The sequence below is a fragment of the Pagrus pagrus genome, assembly GCF_965226575.1.
Source record: "Pagrus pagrus genome assembly, chromosome: 7".
Classification (NCBI taxonomy): domain Eukaryota; kingdom Metazoa; phylum Chordata; class Actinopteri; order Spariformes; family Sparidae; genus Pagrus; species Pagrus pagrus.
Genome location: NC_140191.1, coordinates 16362047 through 16387659, shown reverse-complemented (window position 1 = coordinate 16387659; position 25613 = coordinate 16362047). Strand labels below are relative to the sequence as shown.

The window sequence follows — 25613 nt, the reverse complement described above, 5'->3', positions numbered from 1 at the left end:
CAAAGAAAAGAATACAACAGCGTGTTTTAAACATTTTAATCATCTGTACAAACTTGTCTTAACACAAGACTGGCAACGAAAGAAAACAAATATGACAGTACAACATTGTCTGGATTGATCTGCCTGCTACTGTTTTTGTTCTGTAAAATACATAATAAAAAAACTCATCTACAATATAAACACTGATTCATACCTAGTTCATTAAAACAAATGTACAGACCGCTGACGTACCATCATGGCAGTGTATATTATGTGTAAATTTACAGAATCTTAATGTTTTGTTATAGAATAGCTGAGCTTCATCCGTTAAAGTCTTAGTGCTCCGGAGCTGGATTCCTCTTCTTCTCGTCTCCTCGTGCTGACAATCAGACTGGCTTCAAGTAGCATTCACCTCGAGGACTTCACAGCTATGAAGAAAGAAGGAAAAAGAATGAGGGATTTAGAAAAAGACATTTTCCATTAATATATTAACCCATAAATGTCCACAGTGGCATTGTATAATTTTCTTTACAGCACTTAAAATGTGCTTTGATCCAGTGTAAATACCCTATTTGGTGTGTTAAATGAGTGTAAACTGATTTTTGTCTGCCAATTAAGACATGATAAATATCTGAAATCCAAACTTATGATTCTGTCATGATTAGGCTTTCATCTTGACAGTTCCCTCAACAAATTTTATGTTTCCACCTCTGACAGAAAGTTAGTCATTAATGGGTTAAGAATGTCACACCTAGAGACTTTATTTAAAAGCTGCAGTCTATCACATTACTTTAACTTTATACTTAATGCTTAAATTAGATTACTGTTAGACTACTACAAAAAAAGACACTGAAAACTATGTTAACCACTGATTGGAGCATGAAGAATTAACATTTTTAACAGACAAATATTTTAAGTATTTAACACAAATGTTGGGGTCCTACTGGGACTATAGACTTAACTAAACATGGAGAATAATAAAAATGTTGTGATTGTGACTGTTAATTTTATTTAGGTCCCACAACAAAAAGCAAGACTGAAGTTTATTCCACAAGCCTTTAATTTGCTTAATTGTAACATAAGTTGAGACTGTTCTGTTGAGCCCATTTCCCACAGGTAATTTTATAGCTGCTATTTGAAACGTAATATTTTATTAATTTAATCTTTTGAATATATTGTATATAGTGGTTTTGCAATACAGTTATTTTCCATTAAGTACAATAAAGCCTGAACATTGAACTTATTAGAACATTAGAAACAAATAAAAATCATACTTTCAACAGTTTGTTAAACAAAACAAAAACAAAACAAAACGATTTTTTAGCCATAAATGCATTCCAAAGCCCCCAAAACAAAGAGCGTGCATGCATTCAAACATATATCAAACTCTTGACAACATATATTTAATGACACAAATTCAACCCTCATGTCAAACGGATGCATGAAGGAAATGAGAGGATGAAGAAACCAAGAGGAAAAACATGAAAAACAGCCAGAAGTTTACAAAACAAATGCACCCACCAGATTGAGAGCCCTCTAACCCCCGAGGACACACTGCCATGCAGCACACAATACAGGCACCAAAAGCACATTTTCACACAGATTAGTAGTCAGTCCACAGGGATCCTCACAGTTGTTAATGAGGCTGTGAAGGGAACAACACAGATGTCCACTCTGGTGACACCGGTTACTTACTGAGCTAAAACCCCTCAGCTCTGAGTCAGACCACAGTAGAGAGGCCTACTGCTATATGAGAGGCCGTGCTCTGGTAAAAACAAAACAGCAAAAAGGTTTTGAGTTAAACTGAAGCTTCAATTAATTTTCTGCTCTAAACCCTCAGAGTCTGAAATCCAAATTAAAATATGCCAGCTCATTTAAATTTTTCATTCTCCCACATGTGAACGAGAAGAAGAAACTACCGTCTAAAGACTTTCGCAGATGACAGTTTTCTCTTCATGAAGTACAGGTTCATGTTTTGATTTATAAGTTTTCCAACTTGAAAAGTCAAACATGTTGAATATAACTGCAACAGATTTGAGTAAAGGTCACTCAGATGGTTAGAGATCCGAGTCCTAAACGTCTTCATGTGACCAGATATCAGTGCAGATCTGTGATGATTTAAAAATCAATCATCATCATAGCCAAATTGGTGTTTTAATAAGGCTTTAAAGTCACATAAAATGTTCCTGGATTCAGCCAAATAATCAACATCAGGGTTGCAGGATGCGACTATTTTGGCTGCATATGCACCCAAAAGTCTGTCGAGTGGAACTGAACATTTTCATTTGCACCCGTGCGCCTGATATTCAGCAGGTCAGACGATAAAAGTATTGTTGTGATTGAAATTTGTTGTTGTGTGTGCTGTGATATAAATGACGAAAAACATTTTTCAGTATCTTAATTCCCGTTAACAATCATTGACATTATTCGTTAAGAAATTAAATTAAAATGTGCACCTAAATTATGTGTTGCTGCACCAGTGCAATCAGTGTAAAAGGTTAGTCTGGAGCCCTGAACACGGTGCTAAAATGTCTTTGTCTATTGTCTATGTTTGTGGCAAATGTAAAAATGACATTCTCAAAGTAGGAGCACTTCAAAATGATGTGATGATCTACAGCACGAACTTTACTCCATAGATTTTTGAACAACTCAGTATTGCTTCCATGGCATAAATATTTATCTCTTTTTTTATCTGCTAATTATTAAATGACAAAAATGCTCATCACAATTTTCCAGAGCCCAAAGTGTCGTCTTGAAATTGCTTCTTTTGTCCAACCAACAGCCCAAAACCCAAAGACTCTTCATCTACAGTCATAAATGTTAAGAAAAGCAGATACTCCTTATATCTAAGTAGTTGGAACCAGCAAATATTTGACATTTTTGCTTGAAAAATGATTGATTGTCATAATAGATGGCATTAATTTTCTTTAGATAAACGAATCGATTCATCAAATAATCATTGCAGCTCTAATCCAACCATAATAAAGTGCAATGAATAAAAAGACATGAAGGGTTTGCATTTAAACAAAACAATTATGTCCCACACTTTAATGCCCTTTAGTCGTACCAGTGGGAACACAGTGTTATGTAGGAGAGTATTTTGGGCTGAATTTTCCATACTGTCACAATACATTTCATCAAGTAGATTACTTCTCTTTAAATGAAAAGAAAATGATGGCAGCAGAAAAAAACAGAAAAGATATGATTAGGGTAAAAAAAGGGAAGTACTTCATGTGGTTAACTGACCCTGCCCTGCTGACATATGACATTCAAGGAAATAGCACAAGTACAAATATATACAAACTGTTCTGAGGTTAAGTATTCACACTGTCATACAAATGTAGACTCATACTAAAACAGGACTTGAGATAGAGCTGCAAAATATAAATGGATCTCATAAAACATTATGCTAGCAGGAGTACAACATCAGGTGATCTTAGTATAAGATGATAAGGAGGGTAAATAATCAAACACTCACTGCAGTGATGAACTTGGTGCCGGGCGGCTGGAGGTCTTCTTCTTTCTGGAATATTGAAGGAGACGCGATGGAGGAGGGTGGTGTGGAGGAGCACAGGAAGGAGGGGGGCTCGTTGTTGTTGAAGGAGTCCATGACCATGCTGGGGTGTGCTGGTATGGTGAGGGTGCTCAGCCCTGTTACACTGTCACTGGAGGTACACTGGGAGGATGTCTCTGAGCTCTCAGTCACTGTCACACAACATAAAAATAATATGTTAATAAACTGGATAAAACAACACAGAACTCCATTCAAGACTACAGTTCTGGGGAAGTTCAGTTTGCAGGCAGTTACTAAGTTTGTCAAGGCTTTTGTGTATTCCTAAAGCTCCTATGTGCAAGATTAGAAACGTTCAGACTTTGACAACCCCTAGTGGTGCCAGCAAAGATCACAATGTGGCAGAAAGAAAACCTTCATCTACCCCTGTGAAAAATACACATAAGGCTAACTATATTTATTTTATTTTTATTTGCTTAATCCGTTTTATTTATTTATCTTAATGTTTATTTTTAAGCGCTTCTCCATTTTATTAGTGTTTATCTTTTCTTCATTTATCTTCTTTTTATTGCTTTGTGAAGCACGGGTGAATACTTATGCAAACAAGTACATCAGTTTGAAGAAATCTATTTTCATTTTTAAATAAAAGGATGTTTTCTGTTGAAAACTGTCAAAAAAGCCAAATTTAATATGTTAAAATCCGAAAATTTCAAGTAGGGTTTTTAAACTGTTTAAACTGTTCATCGGATGTGACATCCATAAACGTTAAGTTTTTGTGTTTTCTGCTGTAAGACAACACTGATTAGAGTAAATTCAAATTAAATTAGGTTCTTGTGTAACAGTGAAAGGTTAAAAAATACTTTCAGTAATAAAAAGTGGAGAGAAACATCAGAAGACAGCACAAATGAGTAGCTGATTATGTGCCAACTAACAGTTAAACAGTGTTTATGCTGAAAACTGTTTCTTATTTTACCAAGAACTTTTCCGTCATCGCTATCAAGCAATCACCATTGCTGACGTGACTCAGGCAGAAATGTTCACGGACGAGATCAGATCATTATTCAAGATATGTTTAGTCTTGTTCACCGACTTCCTTTCTTCCTCTCCGACTCTCCGGGAGTTATAGCAACAAACGACCGAATAAAACGCACTATTACCTTGAATAAAGTGACAGATTTGAACAATGTTGAAAACATTTGGGATAATATCAAATAATAAAGTCCACAGCAACAATATAAACATTTTAATCAGACATTTTAATAAAGAAATGTTGTACGTCATATCTCTGACTGAAAATAATGGGCAGAAAAAACAGCCACTCACTCATGGAGGGCTGGCTGCCCGTGTCCTGCTCCAGCTCATCCTCCTCTATGCAGTCGTAGGGCCACTGCGCGAAGGAGGGAATGCTGGTCATCGGGTACGGATGTGTGTGTGGGTGAGAGGGCGAGGAGTAGAGATGAAGATTGAGCGAGCCCAGCAGGGAGGAGGACGACTGGCTGCTGGAGGAGGAGGTGCTGCTGTTGGAGATGGTGGAGTGAGGTCTCTTGAACGAAGTGGCGTGTTCAAAGGAAGGCACCGCGATGGATGCTCTGGTCCTAGACTCTGTCAGTACAGACAAACAAACACATCATTAACATTCCTGCGGTTGTTATTGATGATAATTAGGGCATGAATATTTTTTATACGGCATCTCTGGTATGCCATGACGGAGGAGTTTCATGTAAAATAGTTTACTGAGGTGGCAGCGACTTCAAATGAAGAGTATCGAAGTGTCAGGTAGGAATGAAGTGACCGTACTCTTTTTAAACCTGTTCTGTTCAAAAGATATGAACTATATAATACGTCTAGTTTACTTGTGACAACCATCCACATTTTGGGGTTTGATGTCCCTATGTCATTTTAATAGGGAAAAATTTAAAAAATGGATCTAAAAATGAAATTAAAGGTCCATTTCAATGAATTCCTACAACAAAACAAATCTCCTGCGTCGAGAGAAAATGAACAGGAAAAGACTGACAACAAAAACATGACAGCACTAGTACCAACATTCTTTAAGGAGCGCCCTCTAGTGAGCAAGATCGATTGAGTGTGACAACCAACCTCGTTCTCCCTTAAAACACCTGTAATCAAGAACCAAGTTGTGGTCTTAGCAAAGTACATGTTGAATATTGTGACCTACATGATTACAAGCTGAATTGCGAAGATGCAAAAACCAGAGAGAGGAGGAGAGTCAGAGAAAGAAAGAAAAAAACAACAAACACGAACATAAAATGTGAAGGAACAGCTCACCTGACCCCTTCATGATATAGTCGATGGCTCTGTCACTGATAGCTGCATCACTCGGCTTGATGTCCATGAAAGGTTTGCTTCCAATCCCCATGGAAACCATCTCCTGCATGCGCAACGCTGAAATTCAGAAATGTCAAACTTTAATGACAAAACCTAAGTCTTAGATAGGATAAAAAGGCTGAGAGTCACACTGATATTTAGATCAAAATTACAATGAAAATCACCTCTGTTTCTGAGCGCCTGCCTCCACAGGATCTTCCCTATGATGGCCGTCCACACGGCCTTGACCTCTGCGGAGCTGGCTTGGAGTATAAAGGTGTCTTGCGTCTTCCTCCGACGGAACCAAATCTCAAAACGTAGCCCGCTGTCGCCAACATTTTCAGTCATGCCGATCTCTGCTGTCTAAGTAGAAAATAATAGAAAATTAAATCTACTGTCTGTGTATAGCAGAAACTGACCCCCGAAAAAGCCCTCCCCAAACAATAAATTCTTACTTTGAAGGACTGTTTATAGATGTAAATGTCGTATCCTCCTTCGATCTTTTTGGTCTTGCTGAAGAGGATGAGGTCTTCAAACAAGAAGACGTGGCGGAGGTATTTCCTGCGTCCACACCAGACGATGAACTCATCCTGGCAGCGGAGTTGACCCTGTTCTTTTAGGTTCACCTGGAGAGGAAACACGGCCGGTCACATGCGTCAGAGAGAACAATACAGTTTCTGGTGGGATTCTGACCTCACTCTGCTGGAAACACAACAAGATGACCTCGAATTCAAAAATAGCTTTAATGACCTGTCTTCCCAGATTGTCTTATAGTCACGTTAGGTAGTGTTTGGCTTTCATACTGACATCAAAATATTCATCATAGCATTACATCCCTCTGTGCCCATCATTACTACTTACATCACAGCCCCGAATAGCATCCATAGCTAGCAGGTCGTTGCCATGACGAAGCTGAAATTTGACCATCTCCTCTGCAGTGCGGAGGTCACTCAGCTCCTGCTCCCGGGAAGGACTGCACTCCTTGATCAGGTCTTTGAGCAACAGTGCGTATTTACTCATCCTCTGGATGGGCTTCAGCAGGTAGGACGCCAGGTCCATCTTGTCCCCGAGCTCCATCTGCTTATTCTGGAAGGACACAGTAAGGACTGTTAGTGTGGTTCAAGGTTCAAAGGGAAATTCAAACACAGTACAAGTGCCAGGGTACTGCGAGGAATGCAGTCAGGGGGCTAATTGCTATTAAGCATATGAAAAGCACTAGGGATGAATGAGTCTCTGAGTCTCCAAACAGGTGCCCTGGCACGGCAGCCTGAGGGCAGCAGCTCTAACTCCCTCTGGAGTGGATGATCCTGGCAGTCTAACATGGCAAAGCTCCTAAAGAACTGCCTGTTATGACCAAAAGCTTGTCCTGAGATCTTACCAGTAATTTGAACAAGCCATCCAACTCAAGCCTATTCTTATTGGCCAAATCTAGGTTTCCAAACAGACGGTCAGAACATAATGACATGCCTAAATAAAGTTACCTTGTTTATACATTGTATTATGAAATGTATTTTATTGGACTTACTGCTGCTGCTGTGATTTGATGTTGTTGTTGTCTTGTCATGTGCTCGATGTTGCTATTTTGACCCTGTCTTGGCTTGGTCTCATTTATAATTGTGTATAAATGGGACTTCCTAATTAAATAAACTTCTATCAGAGAGAGTCGTCATCTCAATAGAAACTTAAAAACAGATTATTTCCATTCTTTGCTGGACCTGAAATAAATCTATGTGCATTTCATTGTGTATTTTAATGATTATTGTTTAACTTTTATAGAAATTCATACTGTGTACTTTTTTAAGTAAGTGTATTTTCTTCTAATTTCCTTTCTTTGGCTTTCTTCTTAGAAGATGACTCTGAGAGATACACACAATAATTCCTGTGTAACTGTACTGTCCTGTTCTGTTCTGGCAATAAAAATCTAATCTGAATCGTCCATCGCTCCTGGCCATGTCAAGATTTTTGTTGTGATACATTCAGTTTACATCCAAAACATCATACATTTGCTTTTTGAATTTATTTTGGTGTTGAGAGTGTTTCGTGTCTTGTTTTCGTGACGACCCCGGGACCTGTCACTGTGTGATGGATGTAACCAGACGCACCTTAAAGAATTCGTTCCCATGGCTGCTGAGCAGAGCGTCCGACTGGGGCTTATTCTTGCTGTACAGTGCATACATTCCAAACTGATCCTCCTGCACACAAGATTAACAAGTTACAACACTGACTACAGTAAGAAGTATGCACACGTTTCAGTATGTTTTATCTAACATTGCGAACAAAACCATGACACCTCATGGGACACATTAAGTTGTTTTGAATAACACGAGTAACTACAGGTCAACACATCATTACAGTCACTGTTGTTTTGAAGCTGTCAGCGAGTCGCCTCTGGGCTCACCGACCGACTGTCTGAACTCACATGTCTGAGAAAACAGCTACTGATGGACAGCGGGGAGTGGGCGCACGACTCCAGATCCTTCAGGAAGTACTGGCTGTGGAAGTCCCAAAGCTTCTCCACATTCCCGAAAATGATGCTGCGTTTCCCTCGCAGGTCCTGCGGCAAATCCAGGCGCTCCATCTCGGGGAAATAGTGCTCGATGATGTAGCTGAGAGAGCGGACGTACTCCCTCTCTGTGGAAATCATCTCATCCATGATGTGCTGCACTTTACTGGTGAACAAAAAGACACAGTGAGGTGTAAGATAATATATTGATTGATACAATACCAACCAATAACAACTTTGGGTAATCAACAAAGTTTTCTCTTCATTTTTGATAGTTAAGTAATCGTTTTACATCATTTATCAAGCAAAAATGTTGGATCTTCTCTGCATTATTGAATAACACATTGAATATTTTGGGGTTTGGGGCTGTTGGTCATATAGAAAATGTCAAGTTGTCATCTTGGGCAAAGTTATTGTTAGTTGCAGCCCCAATTGGTATGAAGACGAAGTGGGGGACAGTCAGGGCTTAGAGATGTTATATTCTTACAATGAGATATCAGAACACCAAACAAAAGTCAGTCAGAGTTTTGGGTTTTTAAAGTAAAGCCCCTGTTGATGTTTAATATCAACGCTTCTCTCCCTCACCTGCTCTGCTTCTTTCCATCTCCGTCGCTGCGTCTGTTGTGGACCCTGGAGGGCGTAGACATGCTGCGGCTGCGTCCCAACGCCGGGCTCGTCACGTCAGGTCTCTGCAGCTTCTTCTCTGCTGACACGTTATTAGCCACCTCCAAACCCTTGATGTACACACCTGTGTAGCCATGAATGTGGCTGACATCTGAGTGGTTGCTGTCTCTCGGGCTCAGCTCGTAGCTCATGGTCTTCTTCATGATCTTCTTCATCGGCTGCTTGCGGAGGCGGGCAGTCCCGGAATAGACGGGCTCCGAGTGGCAGGAGATGGTCGAGTCGACGGTGCAGTCGCTGTCCGTGTCTTCGAACATGGACGGGCTCTGCCTCAGTTTGCTGTCACAGTCGGCGGGGAAAATGAAGTGCGAGGAGGAGGAGATTGAACTGGTGGGGCTCTTGGAGAAAGGCCCAGCAGAGTGAGGCTTGTTGTCCTCTAAAGTTAAGGGTGTGATCGCCCCAGGTAAAAGCACACACGCGTTAGGTTCATGGTGTTCTGTAGAGGCAGTCTGGCTTTCTTCAGCTGGCGTATCATCAGCTGTGGAGTCTGGTGCTGCTGTCGTGGCTCGAGCCAAAGTCTCTTCCAACTGCTGCTTGGTCTCCTGACACTTGTGCCACACCGTGTTCCACTGCTGCAGCTGCTGAGGACTCTCCAGAGACAGCACCATGTCGTTGAGGGTGCTGAAGTTGTCCATGGAGAATTTGGATGCCTCGGTGTAGTAATCCTGGAGGATCTGCACCACAGATGACGAAAGTATGTCACCTGTACTGTCCAGACTCAGGTGATGGAAATAATCCTGGCAGTGCTCCATCCACTGGTTCGCCTACACATTAGAAAGAGTTATTAATTCCCTTTAATAAGAATGATTCAACGGTGAAATCTAGCATAACTTTTGAGACAGTATTGACAGTAGTTTTTGATACTTACTGAGTCATAGAATTCATACAGGTTGGTGAGGATGTCCAGCTGGGTCTTCCTCCTCTCCACTCTGCCTAAGATGGAGCCCAGATGTTGCTTAAAGTCAAGGAGAACTGAATCTGGAAGGGACTCCGGAGACTCTTTCACCAGCTGCAGGCCGTGCCTCTGCTGGTGCTGTCAGGATAAGGACAAAACTCATCAATTTAACACTGATTGCCTTCTGTGATCCACGAGCAATGTGTTTGAAAAAAAATTGCTGCTATTTACCACTGACTCCTCCAGAAACTGCTCCAAGCTCTCTCTCATCTCCTTAATTTTAGCCGCAGAAAGAGTCAGGGACTCCAGAGGTGTGAGTTGCTTCTCTCCCTCGCCACTGAACCAGAGTTTGATCTGGAAAGAGAAGGCGTTGGTTTAATGATTATCTCCATTTTTCAAGAGAGACGAAAAAGCATCAGAAAACAGCAGCACAGATGGTAATGTCAGGAGCGAAATAGTTCAAGCTCACCTGTTGCGTTTGCTCCTCAAACTTGCGCACCTCCAGCAGGCTCTCCAACTGTTTCTGGGACTTGTTGGAGAGGATCACAAGCTTGTGGACTTCTTCATCTACTTGGTTGTACAGTGCATTCAACATGTCGACAGCATCTCTAAAAGAACAAAGAAAACAAATACACACTTTATGAAAACTTTATTTTATTATCCTTATATTGACCCTTGTCATGTCAGTCCAACTGACAGTACCTGTAGTTTTCATTCTCACAGGCCTCTTCTTTCCTGATGCGGGCGAGGACAGTGCCTCCCTCTAGACGTAGTCTGTTTAGACGGGTGTCATCTAGTACAGACTTCATGAGATGCTTCTGCTTCTCCATCACCTCAGACACCTCCTGAAGTAAACATGCACAATGACAAACAAAAACAAATGAGCTAACAGTTGATGTAGATACAAATGAAGTAAAACCTAAACATTTTTGACCTCAGCAGGCCCAAAGATCATGAACGTTAACCATAAAACAAACTCCTGAACTGTTTACTCCAGTTAGGAGGAAAGAGGCCAGCAGAGAGCTATTGTGTGTCAGTGGAGACACATAAATCAGAAGGCCAGACTGCCTGCAGGGGGGTGGGTCTGACCTCAGAGGTCTTCAGGTTGCCGCTGTTGCTCATTGTGCTGATGGACTCCTGAAGGGAGGAGACGGCTGCGCTACAACTGCTGGCAAAGGGTTCGATTTTCTGTGAGAGAGATAGAAAAAGATGGAGAGAGTTTATTGCCGCTAGCAGTGTCAAAGCATCTGCAATTACTAAAGCCCGTCACATATGCATGTGATCACCTGCAGAGGTAGGTTTCATGTAGGAATATGGTTATTAGAGTGAGTAAGGTTTATATACATACAACACATTACCTCATCTATCAACATTTCTGCCTGACTCAGGTCAGATAGATTTTTATTGGCGATGGCAGTTGTTTAACAAAGAAGCCAACAAATCCGATGATCCCACTATCTCCATCAACTAACGTCATTAAACTATGCCTTTTGTTTATATTGAGAGACCTCTAACAGCAGAAATTACATAAGGACCTGCAGACACCCTAATATGTTTACATGCTGGCTACAGTCCAGCCACCTCTGTCACACCCACCTGCCTGAAGTGGATCCAGTGGTTGTGGTCGTAGTGGAAGGTGCCTTCCAGGTCACGTGTGAGCTGGGTTTGGTCGATGTGTTTCAGCAGGGCTTTCAGAGATGACAGCGTCTCAGTCTGTGGCAAGAAAAACTGAAACTTACACACCGAGGTCTCAGTTTGAGCGTGTCTGCTGTCACGCTTCAAAGCAACGGTAACATTAACTTTAATAACAATCTGTGTCATCATGGCCTAGATCTACTTTCTCAAAACTACCATCATTTTATTTGAAATCGCTCTAATCCATCTGATAATAACAATCTTTATTTACCTGTACATTGATGTCTCTCTCAGGTTTGGCTGCTGCCTCCTTGTCCGCCAGGAAGAGAACCGTGTAAAGTGCATTTGGTACTAATGCCTGAGAAAAACACGCAAGAGCAATTTTTATAGTCACTTAAAAATGGAGAAAATAAATGATACTACATGAAGATGCTTTAAATTAACAACTAAAGAATGTAAAGTGTGTATTTAAAGTGACTTCTAACGCATATGTTGTGGTTTACAGAATCACCGTTCTTACATCAGTGAGAAACTCATCATCATAACATGATGATATGTCTCTCGAGAGTCGGCTGCTCCCAGCATGCGGTTAAAAACAGACAAGTAAGCACAGGCTTCCCCACAAGAGCCCCGAGGGCAGCCTTTTTCACAAAAATGCCTTGGAACCTGCAGTCACTACCAATTCAAAGGTGTGCCTCTTTACAGAAAACCAAACTGTGTCAGAGACAGAGAGGTCAAACAATAAGAAACGTGTGAGGAATGCCATAGTGTAACTCTGAGAGAGAGACGTAGTATTACAGCTCGGAGGACAACAGAGGCTCAGCACGGCTCTTTGGGCGTGTGTCTGGAGGGTAATTACACATTTTCCACTGCAGACTCACCTGCAATTCAGACAGAGATGACAACAGAGCTGGAACAGGCGGCTGCCTCCTGCTGTCTATTACAACAGAGAGGCCTTGATCACACCTTTCTTTCCTAAAAACATAAAAAAGTATTACAGTTAGTGCACTTTCTGAGACCAGTGATTGCATGTGATATTTTATACAAGCTTAGCATTTACTTATATCTGATAAATGAGGAAAACATGAATAAAGAACTATAAATATATATAAGGATTATTGTGAATGTATGCGCTTTATAGTGTGTAAGCCTCCTTTTACTTAAATATTATGTTAATACCAGTAGTTTTACTTGTAAGTGACTAATATTTCAGTAATGTAACTACACTCGTACTTGAGTACAGATTTTTGGTACTTTTTCCCCACTGTTATTAACAGTTTGTCTTTTAATCATAATCAATTTATTATGTGGAGTATTTCATCATTGTATCTTCATCATTATTCTTATTCCTTGTATCATCTTTGATTATTTTTAGCTACCCATCTGTATTGCTGTCTTATTCAATTAACTTTTATTGCATGTGCATTAGTCTCTAGATTCAGTTTTATTCTAACACCCTGTGCTTTGTCAATCACGTGTAAAGCACTTTGATTTTCATTTGATTAGTTTTAAAAGTGCTATTATAAATAAAGTTTGGCTGATTGGTTTAAGTCATATATAATCCATGTGTAAGCTCTAAATGGCAGCTGCAGGGTTAAAAAGAGCATTATAAAGTCTGCATGAGGCAGCAGGCGTGCTCACTTCAGGTGTAAGGCACAGGTGTGTAATTTACTGGAGTTACTCTAATGGAAAAAAAATAAAACAAACCCTGAGAATGCGTGACTTACCGCAGCGTGGAGTAGTAGTAACCCAATAAACAGGTGAGATCATTGACCGTGCAGCTCTCACCGGCCCACACCTGAGCTCTCGTGCACACCTGCAGCACTGCCCTCCCACTGCGATCTCTGTTTCCTGGAAGAGAGAAGGCGAGTGGGGGGTCAACACTTACCACCACTCACATGTCTACTATCGCTTTCTCAGTCAAGAATGTTTGAGCTTTAGGCAGTTCAGTATTATCACGTACACGTCAGCCTCCATGTGGGACACGAAATTACCTGAAAGTTCCTAAAATAAAATAAAAATAGCCTGATATAGATCAAACACAGTTCAATATTATCCAGAAATAGATAATATTATAAAAACTCACACAAATAAACTCATGATTATTTGAAGATGAGGCCTTCAAATGGAGAAGACATGTTGAATATGTGGTGTCGTGATTTTAAAGGATTTTTTACAAAGCGATTTCCAGTTAATAAGCAAGGAAAATGTGTCATTTTATTGTTAAATGATTCAGCTACAAATGAGATCAAGAAGAAAAGGAAATTTCACAGCTTGATTCTATTTTCAAGGTGAGCTCTGAGCACATTTTTTAACTGAGTGAAATATGATGAACATACAACACAAGACTATTGACCATTGGACATAAGATACCTGCAAGACAAACTGTTGGGTCTGAATGAAAGCATCTAATATCAGCTGAACCCTTCTTCCCCTACCTGGCAAGATGACAGCCCCGGATGTGAGCAGCTCCTGGTTGACCTCTGACACCAGCCTGGGGAGGGCTGCGTTGCTCTCATAGGAGGAGCTCGTTACTGAAGCCAGCCTGATGGCCGACCCGTTGGCAGCTTTAGGACTGTGTGACTCGTCTCCACTGTGCCTGTGCCGCCTGCTCTCACTGGCGATGCTGTCATCACGCTGTCCTGTGGAAATAATTATAAATAGTGAGCACAAATCTGGTAGATTGTCTAAGTGGCATTTACAGAGCAACAATTTGACAAAAATACAGGACAAAGAATAGAAATTAGAAGCTTCCTTTCACCTCAGTACCGTCTTACCTAATCGATAATACCTCATGAAACGTGTCTATTAGTGGTGTGAGTTCATACTGACTCATCATAGAGACCAGGTGTATAGTCAGCCTGACTCATGGGTAACTGAGGCATTATTAGACTCTCGTATCTTCACCTCCTCCACTTCAACCTTACATACCTCCAGGCTCTGTTTATAGGAATGCTGCGCTGACATTCCCAAGTGGTACCAAAGTTTATAGACTTGATCCTGTTCCTGAGGCAGCGAAACAGCGTGCAAACCTTCACAGAGTGCATATCTCTGTGTAACTAACTGGATTCCTCACTGTGATTTGGTTAAGGAAGAATGTCAACAACTGGGGCAAAATGGGTATTTTATACTGTGTAAACAGTAAACAATAATTAGTTGATCAACACAATGTGAATCAACTGATGATCTGTTGCTGTTGACTGTCACACTAGTAAACTGAAACATTTTGAGGTTTGGACCGCTTGTCAGACAAAGCAAAACATCTTAATATGTCACTTTGGAGAAATTGTTATTTGCATTGTTCATTATTTTCAGGAATTTTCTAAACAAAACAATTAAAATAATGGGAAAAAAATGGGAAATAATTGGATAATAAAACAGTTGTAGTCCAAGAATAAAGACAAAAAAAAACAACTCCATTTATTTGATCTGTAGTAACTTGAAATTGTGAGTCACTCTGTTTTGGTTGCCAAGTCATCTTGTTTGCCTATTTGCAGGGATTGAGTCAGATTTTTTTCAGGACCTGATTTCCTTACAGTGATCTTCCACCCGGCCTGTTAACATTCGTAATAGATGCTCACCTTTTATAAAGCAACATTTGTGTACATAACAATAACAATACATTTTACCGATGAGTATTTCTGGTGCAGACGAGCGACAGTCGCAGAGTTGAATCTACTAGTCAACTACACATCTAGAGTTCAAAAGGCCAGAGAATAGAAGCAAGATCTCTATCCACACGCCACTAAGTTGTGGCCTTTTTTGTTGGGCTTCCTTTGTTTTAGCAGGACAAACCCATGCAGAACACTCTTCCTCATCTATTTTCTACGGTACAGACACCACAGATTTGACCTACTCATTCATTTGAACTACTTTGTAGTTTTTATTCTACTACTTACTATAATCTCATGTCTCCCATCCTTGTCACAGTCTAAGAGCCAGGCTGTGGCACATTTTTGTGAGAACATTTAATTTACAATATAATAAGACTGTCTACACCCATGTAAGTGCTTCTGTTGGGCTATAATCAAAACACTGCGATGCTTTGAGCTACATGCTAATACCACCATGCTAACAGAATGGAGTGTTACACAAAACGTAACACAAAGTAAAACTGAGGCTGATGGGAATGTCAATAGATTTGTAATAAGGATTCATCTTCAGTGGAACATGACTGTTCATGTCAGTTTATCCAGTAGTTGTTGAGATATTTCAGTCTGGACCAAAGGGATGGACTGACCGACACTGAAGTCCAGGGGCCCCCAGTCATAAACTAGGTCCTTTCAAAACATCAGCCATCCAAGCAGGCTTGGAAATCAACATAAAACCTTGATAGGCCATCACTCAACCAACTCCACCAATAGATCTGTGATCACGGTCACCTGTTGTGTGTTGTCCTTTTAAACAGTTTGAGGCCTCTTGTGTTGTCCTGCTCTGTTGTGTGACAGTAAACCCTCCCAGCTCAGCCTCTATTGTCTTCAAACAGTAGGTGCATTTCCTGTGCGACTGTGTGGCCAGGCTTGTGTTTGCTGCATGTTTCCTAAATTGCTTTGTTTTCAGAGGAAGTGACAAACGTAGAGTAAAGCCTCCTGAGTATTGTCCTGTGTGAACGTCTGCTTTGTGTGTAGTCTGCAGGACTCACTTTTAAGCCGTCAATGAGGTTAAATCTGCACTGGTTGGTGGAGCTTTGAGCTATTGATCACATAAATCACAATAGATGTGTTCTGATATTGTTTTGTCTCATATCATGAGTAATTCAACCCTTCCGGAGTATTTTTCAACAGTGGTGTGAGTCACTGCAGGTTAGATCTTGTGTTTCTGGACTGAATGGACTCTCCAAAGACACAGGCATGGTTTGAAAGGCATTTTTTTTTCGTGGATCCCCAGTGGCTGATTGATTCACAAAGAAAACTTTTGTAAATGAGGCAACCCATCTGGGATCAGTGCAGCCCCCAGCCCCAACAACACTGTAGGGTCATGTCATTGTGGGATGCTGGGGTCCCTGTGGTTGGTTTACAGGGTTTACAGGATCCTTTGTTGCCTTTGAAATGTCGTTGTGGGAAACCTGCTTTGCAGCAGCTGAAATACAATCCCCTCTGAGGTAATCTCAGGAACGCAGCAGTGTTGTGATTTAACTACTGTATTTTTGCTGAGTGCGGTGCATTCAACACATTTAAATTAACACATATATGATCACTTTTAGGGAAACAATCCAGACTAAAGCTGAAGTTATGGCCCGGCATTGTCCAGGGTTAGGATTCAGGGATCTAAATAAACAGTTTTCAGCTCACATTTCAATTCACGGAAGAATCTGTATTTTCTAAAAACAGCACGATTCCCTAGGTGGTACTCTCACAACGCTGCTTTCCTGAGCTACCCTGTATGAACCGAGACACACACAAACAGACGGGCAGTGGTAAAGAAAACACAGGGATGTGACTGAAGTTCTGTTTCCAGGGTAGGGCCATACCTGTGCCCTCACCGTGCCAAAGACTACACAGGGGCTTTGAAAAGCAATCTGTCACCGCTGACAGCATTAATGCTTCACAGTTATGAGCCGAATCAACTGACGCCACCTGTTGAACTGTTGTAACCAGTCCTGCTGCAGGGGATGATTACACACCCTGGTGAGGTACCATCATTATCAAGCTATTAAGAGTGAAACCTGCTTTTCACACCCTTAGGTTGTATCTTTTGATAAGTGAGACATGACAAGCCATGGACATGACATGACTTGACTTGACTTGACTTGACTTGACTTTACCCAACTAACTGAAGATGTTTAAAGCTCTGCCAAAGAGCATTTTACTACAACAAAATTGATTTTTTAAAAACATATCTTTTTGATTTTCACAGATACTATGAAGATTTTAACCATACAACATTTATTGGGGACTATTTTCAGCCGCGGATTAATACACATTTTATCCATCCCTTATGACCCATTCATTGTTAGTTTTGGTGTTTTCAGGGGATTTTTAACTAAAGCCTGACTGATATATAGGTTGCCTATCAACATACTGTATGTACTAATACTGAGTAGAAATCCTGTAGGAAACCCTTAAAGATCTATTTCATACTGTATTAAATAATATAGTAGTATTGTTATGAAGGATGCAGTGATGTGTAAGCAGTATTATATTTCTTTACATGGTGAAGTGAGGCTGATTGTATCTGTTTTATATTGTTCAACTCAAAATGATGTTTCATATTCTATAAACTGGTCACATGTTTTGTACGTAGAATCTTAATTTGAAAAGTAACTTTAGCTGTGAAATAAGTGTAGTCGAGCAAAAAGTAAGAAAAATGTATCTGAAATGTGGAGTACAAAAATCAAGCGCTATAAAATGTATGTATGTAAAAGTATCTCAAAAATGTACAGTACTTGAGTAATTAGGTAGATTCTACTGCTTGCAGAGCTAACAGACGAGGTATCTTAAATGATATACAGCAACTTAAATGTGATTTTTGTACATTGTGACAGGATTGAACATCGGTGCAGCGTCACATACCCGACTCCTCTTTGCTGCTTCTCCTCTCCGAACCAGGCAAAGCGGCCTCGATATCCAACTTCCCAAAACGGAGAGCGTAGCCATTCATCAGTTTTTTGGGGGAGATGCTGACTGAGCCTCCAGAGGAGGATCGTTCCCGGTGGCCTTTTACCTGGCCTGCCTTGTTAGTCCTCTCCAGTGACTTTGAACGTCTTTCCGCCCGTCTCTCTGCACTCCTCAACCCCCGCTGTAAGTACAGTAAAGGTGTACTGGGCCTGGAGTCATCACCACTGAGCCAGCCCCGGCTTCCCAACCTCCGAGATAAGAGTTCTCTGGAGGAGGAGCGGGTGTCGGGGCTGCTGCCTGGTGTTACTGTTCTCTCTCTTAGGCCAGAACTGTGCTCTGGGCTCTCCTCCAGGATGGATTCAGAGCTGGACCCAAGGCTCATGGGGTTCTGCAGGGCCTCCATGTAAGATTTCCTGAAAAGTCTCCTGCTCTCGAAGGCTACAGAGTCCCTTGGGTGACGGCGTCGAAGGCCTGGGTTACTGAGGTCTGTACTGAAGGAGAGCATCTTGGACACTGTCCCTCGCTCTCTCCCACTACTATCATCAGTTGCATTTCCTATCCCACACTCTTCAGTGGATCTTTCAATTTTCATGATGGGTGTAGAAGTGTCCGGTGCACTGACACCGCGGGTCTCAATGTTGGCGTCCCTGTGGTTTCTGTTTGGGGAGGTGGGCTCAGAGAAGATTGAGTCAGCTCCCTGCGAGTGCAGGGACTCTCTTGAGCTACGGTGGCTGTCCAGAGTCCCTGTGGATCCGCTGGTGCTGCAGGTGCTGAGATGGCCGCGGAAGCCACCCCTGCTGCAGCGTGCTTGCATGATGGCGTCCGAAGTGCTGTTGACAAACAGTGGGTTGACCACGTTCTTCCACGGCGTCCTGAACACAGCCGTTCCAGTGGTAAGCAGGCAGTTCTGTAGCGGGTGCAGGTTTCGGTCACGTGTTACATTCTGCAAGAACTCAGCTGTGAAGACGCTGCCATACATGCTCTCTGCGATGGGGATTTCTGTGATGGCCTGCCCACTGGCCGACAAACATTTTATCACTAGCTTGGCAGTCTTGCGGCCTAAAGGAACGATCTGCAGGTAGAAGTCTCCTTGCTTTAGTCGCACTTTGTGCAGAGGAGCAAGCTGCAGGACGACTTTGTCGTGGATGCAGAGAGGCCACCCCTCGTGATAGAAGAGCAGTCCTCTGAACCTCACCTGAGAGAAAACACAGAAGTCAGTCAATACCCACTCCCACAAAAGATTATTATCTATCTGTGTCATGGCTCAGCTGTGGTACGACTTGCATCATTTCGTCTGACATCTGCAAAGCTGTGTTCAAACACATGTTTAGCGTAAATGGAGAGGCGAGATGTTTTCATGGAACCTGCTGAATGAATCACTGTCAGTGATCATTCGACTACAGACGAGAACCTGTCTGATCAGGCCTGGTTTCGCAGCAACCACAACACAAATCTTCACTGAGACGGAATAAAAAAAACAGACCCTAAGAGCAAAGACACGGTGCTGAAGGGTTGGCTTTTTTTTTTTTTTTTATCTCTTATGAATGTCAAGGCAAAGACTGAGGAGGATGTGATCTGAAGCCTCTCATATTGCCTGTGATACAAAGACTCTCCTGCACGGCAGGCTGTTCTCAGGGGCTAGGCTTAGGTGAAACTATTGCTCTATGGCTATCGTCACAGTGTAATCACCGCAGGGATGAATGCAGAGGAATAAAGTTTCAGTGCTTTGGTCGTAGAGCCCGAACACACAGCAATCAAAGCTTGTGAGAGAGAATATTGAATTTCACTTTGGACCCAAGAGTCCATGGCAGCCTCTCAAACAGACCACAGTTTCCCTCTGTTTCCCTATTCAGGGAGGGATGGCTGCTTTTCAGCTTGTTTTCGGAACAATAATCAACTCTGTCTCCATCTGATGCTCCCCCTTCCCACTCAGCGAAGATATTCACACTCAGCAGCGCAATTCTCACATTCTTCTGTCACAAACATTTTTGTCTGGCTTATCTTTCAAGATGTTTGTACAGAAACATGTTTTCTTGTTGTGTCCTCACTGCACCTCTCATTTCCCACAGACTGAAGGCCACAAATGAGAACTGAGTCTCATCCAACAGTCCTGCAGGAAATCATTAGTACCGGGTAAATTTCAAACTCAAAATGAATTCTGAAATAAATCATAGACGGCATAAATCGGTTTCTAACATCCATCAACAACTCACACAGGTTTCTTGTTGGATGATCTGCAGGATCCTCTTGGCAGGTAGCAAGAAGTCGATGAGGCAGCGGAGGCCGTCTCCTCTGTACTGTCTTTCCACCACACTGAAGAGCTGCCACAGGACGGTGGCAGCTGTGGCAGTGAAGGGTCGGTACAGGGCTGACAAGGTGCTCTGGATACAGTTGTCCAAAGACTCAGCGTCCTGAGGGAAAAGAAGAACTGGATTAGGTTGGATATCTCTAATCAGGTGAAGCTTGTGTTAAATTTGGCACTTAGAACATCTAAACCGGTGGTTCTCAACCTTTTTGGCTTGTGACACCTTAAAACAAAGCAATGTACCTACTCACAGGTTATATAGCCTGCTGTGAAAATAGGCTGAGAGCAGAAATAAAAATGAACTTTGTTAAGATTATATTTTTTTTAGCTCCCAGGTTGACAACCACTGGGACTGAGTGCTTGAAATGCAAAGAGGTCACATTTAAACATACTCGGTGAGGCTGCACATAGGCACAGTGGTGCTTAGAGCTAAATGCTGACGTTTGGCACGCTAACATGCTCTCAGTGAGAATGCTAATATGCTGAAGTTGAGCAGAAATATTTATTGCATACACCATTGTATTTTTGCATGTTAGCATGCTAGCATTAGCATAAACACAAAGTACGGCTCAGGCTAATGGAAATGTCCAAACAAATCTGGAGGCAATCCACCCAAAGCTGTCAAGGAATTTAACTAAAATCCAGAAATGTCAGTCTTCTGATTGATCATAAGTCAGCAGGATTCATCATCTGGGAGCCATGAATGACTTAACAAAATTTCATGGTAATCAATCCACTGGTTCTTGTGATATTAGTGTTGGACTGAACAACTGACAACGGACATAGCCGTGATGCTAACATGGCTAAAACTATCAAACAAATGTTGTACAATGTTCACCATATAACAACATACCTACGTATTGTACGTGTATTTCAACTAGATAAACAAAAGGTTGCCTGTGCACATTAGAACCGAGCATGATCCCACTTAGTCAGACAGTCAGGAAGCTTGAACATGACAGGAAATGTCAGCCATGATGGTCTTTCCATCGCAGCGAGGGGAAACACCTGGTGAGAGTGACGTCACTGTGAGCGGACACAAACAGCATAACTGGAAAGTCCACACTGGACCGGCCAGGACGGTGCAATGTTACCCTCTAAAAACAACCGCGTCGTCGCTGACTATCATCTGACCCTTACATGACCTAGACCATTGACACCTGCCCCCACCAGAACAGATGACACGTCCCACGCTGTTGGTTGCAACTTGTCCGGGAATGAGACAACACATTTGGGATTACAGCGGCAGTCCTGGATGAGGTTGACCTGGTTTTGTAGTTATGTTCAGACTGTGACCTTCCTCTCCGCAGTCAGAGCCAAGGCCAAACATCCCTCAGCTATCTGTCCTTCCAGAGTGGAACACAACAGTGGAATAGAGACATCTGCCTCCAATGATAACCACACAGATAGAAAGCAATGCCAGGGAAAGTCCCACACTATGACAACTGTGTACCATGTTGAAGAACGTAAGGGGGTTGAGGGTGCAGCTCCTCCAACTTCCACTTGAATGTCCGGGCTGCATTTACATGACAATAAAAGTGTGTAAAAAAAAATCAAAAGATGGCCTGTGCTCTGGTGAGCCTGTCAGACAGCCCATGTTTCACTCTTTGTAGGATCTGTCCTGTTGATCTAAGCAGCTCAGCACCATCAATTAGAGGAGAGTGAGTACAGTTCAGTGCATTGGTACACATGCCACGACTCTTCTACAAGGCGCTCATTGTGCACTCCGCCTCTCTAAGTGGTATGTGCTGTACAGTGTTGGTGCCCTGAAACAAAAACGCCCACCTCCATTAGCAGTCAGCCTGCTTTTAGCGAGACAAAAAATGTCTCTGGGCATTAGTCACTGTTGCACCCGGAGGGGAGAAGAATAACATGGTGTTTTATTGGAGGAAAGCTAACAATGGGAGGAAAGCCCTCACTGCAGAGTTAGGGCAGAGCAGCAAGTTTCTCTTCAGGTTCCCAAGGCAGAGAAAAACAGCGGTAGTGACAGGGACAGTGTTTTCAAGAACAATTGCTCAACACAGCAGAGACGTGAGCTCAATGATAAATGCTAGTCAACCTGTTGCACAGGAGTGTTAATCCAGTGCGACAATATGGACACAAAAAAACGAACAATGGCTGCATGACAAGTGGCGAATAGACCTTGTCGATTATATCTTACGTAAGATACAACACGTGTGGCTTTCCACTGTCAGGAAGCATGTGAAGCTTTGTGTCACCTGGCGAGTGGGAGACATATCTGCATGTCTCAGCAGAACGACTGAGCTTAGCCACCAGGGCTGAGCTTCCCATCCGCTCTGAGCCACAGAGGAATGCAGTGTGTATGGTGGTGTATGTCTAGTCTCAGACCCTCAGCCAGGACAGGAGCAAGCAGATCGGGAAGTCCCACCCTCTCTGATGCCAGGTCTTTGTAAGCAGCCGCCTGTGCGATGGAGGACTGAGGTGGTAATTAATGGCTTCAGGATCCAGGTGGGACACTTTAGTCTGCACTGTCGGTGAACCAGCTGTTCAGAAGTTGCAACGATGAGGGTTTTGTGTCTCACTGAAACAAGTTTTCTCTTTAATGTTAAGGTATGGCTGAGTTTAAAGCGGGACCAAATACTGCGATGTAAGTGAAAGTTTGTCGTCCTCTAAAAAGCTGTTTCAAGTAAATTATAAGAGACATTAAATAGACCATGGGAAAATGTTTCATAAGCTGTTTACTCTCAATGTACAGCACATTTTCAAGCATGTGTCAAAGTGAAAGAAGACGATAATCAAATTAACGGGGTGCATCACAGAAAAAGAAAGAGTGAGAGACCTACAGAGACACAGAGAGAGTGAGCGAGAGGTGGTCACTGACACATTTAGTGGGTCAGGGACACAAAAGGCGCTGCCTACCAGGCCTCCAGTGGAGCATGAAGCCACCAGGGGAGTGTAACAGGAGAGCCCTGGAGCCCCCATACAGGCTGCTCACTAACCAACCTACTAACAGCCTCAAAGGCAGCGATCTGACAAAGGCCACAGGTTGCTCAGACCTGCCCCGCTGCCAGGTGCCAGGACGCCAACAAAAGAGTCTGGTGAGACCTCACCATTCAGCCCGCAGTTTGATTCAACTTTTGATCTGCACCAATAGAAATCCTATCTGATGAGAGGAGGAGGAGAGGGGCTGGGAAATGAAGTCAGACAAAGGACGCTGAAATTTGTACTGATAACTCACACTGAACTAAACAGTAACCTTAACCTGTATCAAGCATCGAGTAAGTAATGTTGCTAATGTTAGACAAAGGTCTCTGTTAAGTCAAAATATAGCTCCTGAATCAGTGCAGTTTGAAGATCAGACACATACTCACATATGTCAGTATCAAACTCCCACTGAACTGTACTTGAACACACCGCACACATCACAGATACATCGCGCACAAAGAAACTCACATTCTTCAGTGCGCTGCAGCGTGATATTAGAATGGCATTGTGGAAAAGTCACTTTGGTGAATGTTATAATGTTATCTCTGCAGATAAACTTTAACCCTGAGAGGCCCACGCTGATTGTGTGACAAACACAGCTGGGTCCGTGAGGTGACAGCGAGATCAACAATAATGGAAGTCTGGAGGTGATAAACTGGCCACCCACCCGTCTACAGCAAAAGCTGCTATCTTTAATTTTCCTTTAAATCAACATTTACATTCCTATAGCCTGACGGTGACTTAACAACTAAGAGAAACATATCTGCTAATCACCGGGCTATAGGATACTTTGGTAAGGTGTAAGGCATACAAACAAAACAAAAGATGCAAGCTAAATAAGTCAAAATGGAAATGCACAGATTCCCACGCTGCTTATCAGAAAGACTCGATATATTAAATCAGTCTACAACTAATGACTTTGTCCTTCAGGATGTAAACAACACTGACAGGATACTGCTCCTGAGCAGCCCTGACAGACCTCACTGACCCTATACATGTTGTACTGTATACAACACACAGTCACATTTTTGATTGGACCTTTGCATAAAGGAAAACTAGAAGACAAAAAGTGAATGGAGGTCCTTCAACCAATCAGAGCGGTGATGAGCAGTGACAGAGGAGACAAAGGAGACTAACAAAGTCTGCTGATACCTCTGCAGGGTAAATATAGCATGGGCACATACCAAAACAAGAGGGAGGATGATAAAGAAAAGTGACTTATCAGAGAGGATACAAAATTGTGTATTTCACTGACCCAAGATATGATAAGTAGCTTCTTTCTTTTCTTTTTGTTTTGCGAATAAAAACCCACCATTTCTGATGACAGCATGGAGCTGAAATATGTGAATGTATGTATCAGCTAATGGATTAAATTCATGATTTAACTGTGCAGTTTTTATGAGTCTCCAGTTCAAGTGTTTAATTCCCTGTCAAGACATTAATTAGTCTTTAATCACCATAGATCACACTAAATATGGTGGGGATTACCCTAGTTAGTTGTAACTGTCGTTCAACACATGGAGAACACGTTGAGACATCAGTGAAGAATTACTCCCCCGTTGCGCTTTGAGCACCCAGAACCACAAACAGGCAAATATCTGGGAGCAAAGGACTAGATTCAGCTGAGAATGCAAACATGTTCACATTTACTGTGAGATATTATGTTCTCTATCTTAAAAACAAGAGAAAATAAAAGCATGAAATACTTGAAACTGAATGAAAATACAACAAACAATAACATAATGCTAGACCAGCACAAACACTCTCCTTTCTTCTCCCTCGCTTTATGCACCTATAAAAAGCTACCTGCTTTGTTTTGGCTACAGAGCTACAAGTCAAAATATCATCTGTCTGCGAGCTGGGACAAAAACATCCATCCCTTGAATGCGCACAATAACACACACACACACACACACAACACAGACGCTGAAGGTTCCCAAGAAGAAAAAGAAGTTTTCACACTCAATAAAGATGAAAAAGGAAGCCAAAACACACAGAGACAAATAGCAACTTACAAAAAGTCACTGTAGTACTGCATATTTCGAGCTCGTACCTTAATACTCAGGTAGTTGTCACAACTCCGGGACTTTGCTCTGGAGTGCATTTTGCCCAGTGACAGCATTTAGGCACCAGACGAACCACGAACGTCAATAAATAAATCAGTGTCATCAAAGCCAAGCGCTACAATCCAGCGTACAATCCTCTCTGTAAGTCATTGCTGTGGTATCAACAGGTCCCGTGCCTTTACTCTCTCCTGCTGTCTCTTTCTCTGC

The 25613-nt window shown here is 42.1% G+C and overlaps 1 protein-coding gene across 2 annotated transcripts; it reads right to left on the bottom strand.

Moving 5' to 3' along the window:
- Positions 1–21: 21 nt before the first annotated feature.
- plekhg4b (pleckstrin homology domain containing, family G (with RhoGef domain) member 4B) lies at positions 22–25613 on the bottom strand. 2 transcript variants are annotated; one of them, XM_084357740.1, is made up of 24 exons: positions 25394–25613; positions 20303–20500; positions 18045–19284; positions 13971–14174; positions 13260–13383; positions 12414–12507; positions 11804–11890; positions 11494–11610; positions 10987–11085; positions 10600–10742; positions 10367–10505; positions 10129–10251; positions 9871–10035; positions 8907–9766; positions 8238–8487; positions 7921–8010; positions 6680–6904; positions 6274–6444; positions 6004–6181; positions 5780–5896; positions 4814–5092; positions 3458–3684; positions 1675–1744; positions 22–407 (listed from the first exon to the last, which is right to left on the bottom strand). In XM_084357740.1, the coding sequence occupies exons 1-23, from the start codon at positions 25460–25462 to the stop codon at positions 1700–1702; spliced, it is 5244 nt and encodes a 1747-aa protein (XP_084213866.1). In that variant the 5' UTR covers positions 25463–25613; the 3' UTR covers positions 22–407; positions 1675–1699. The 2 variants fall into 2 exon arrangements, with proteins under 2 accessions (XP_084213866.1, XP_084213867.1); XM_084357741.1 differs by lacking the exon at positions 1675–1744.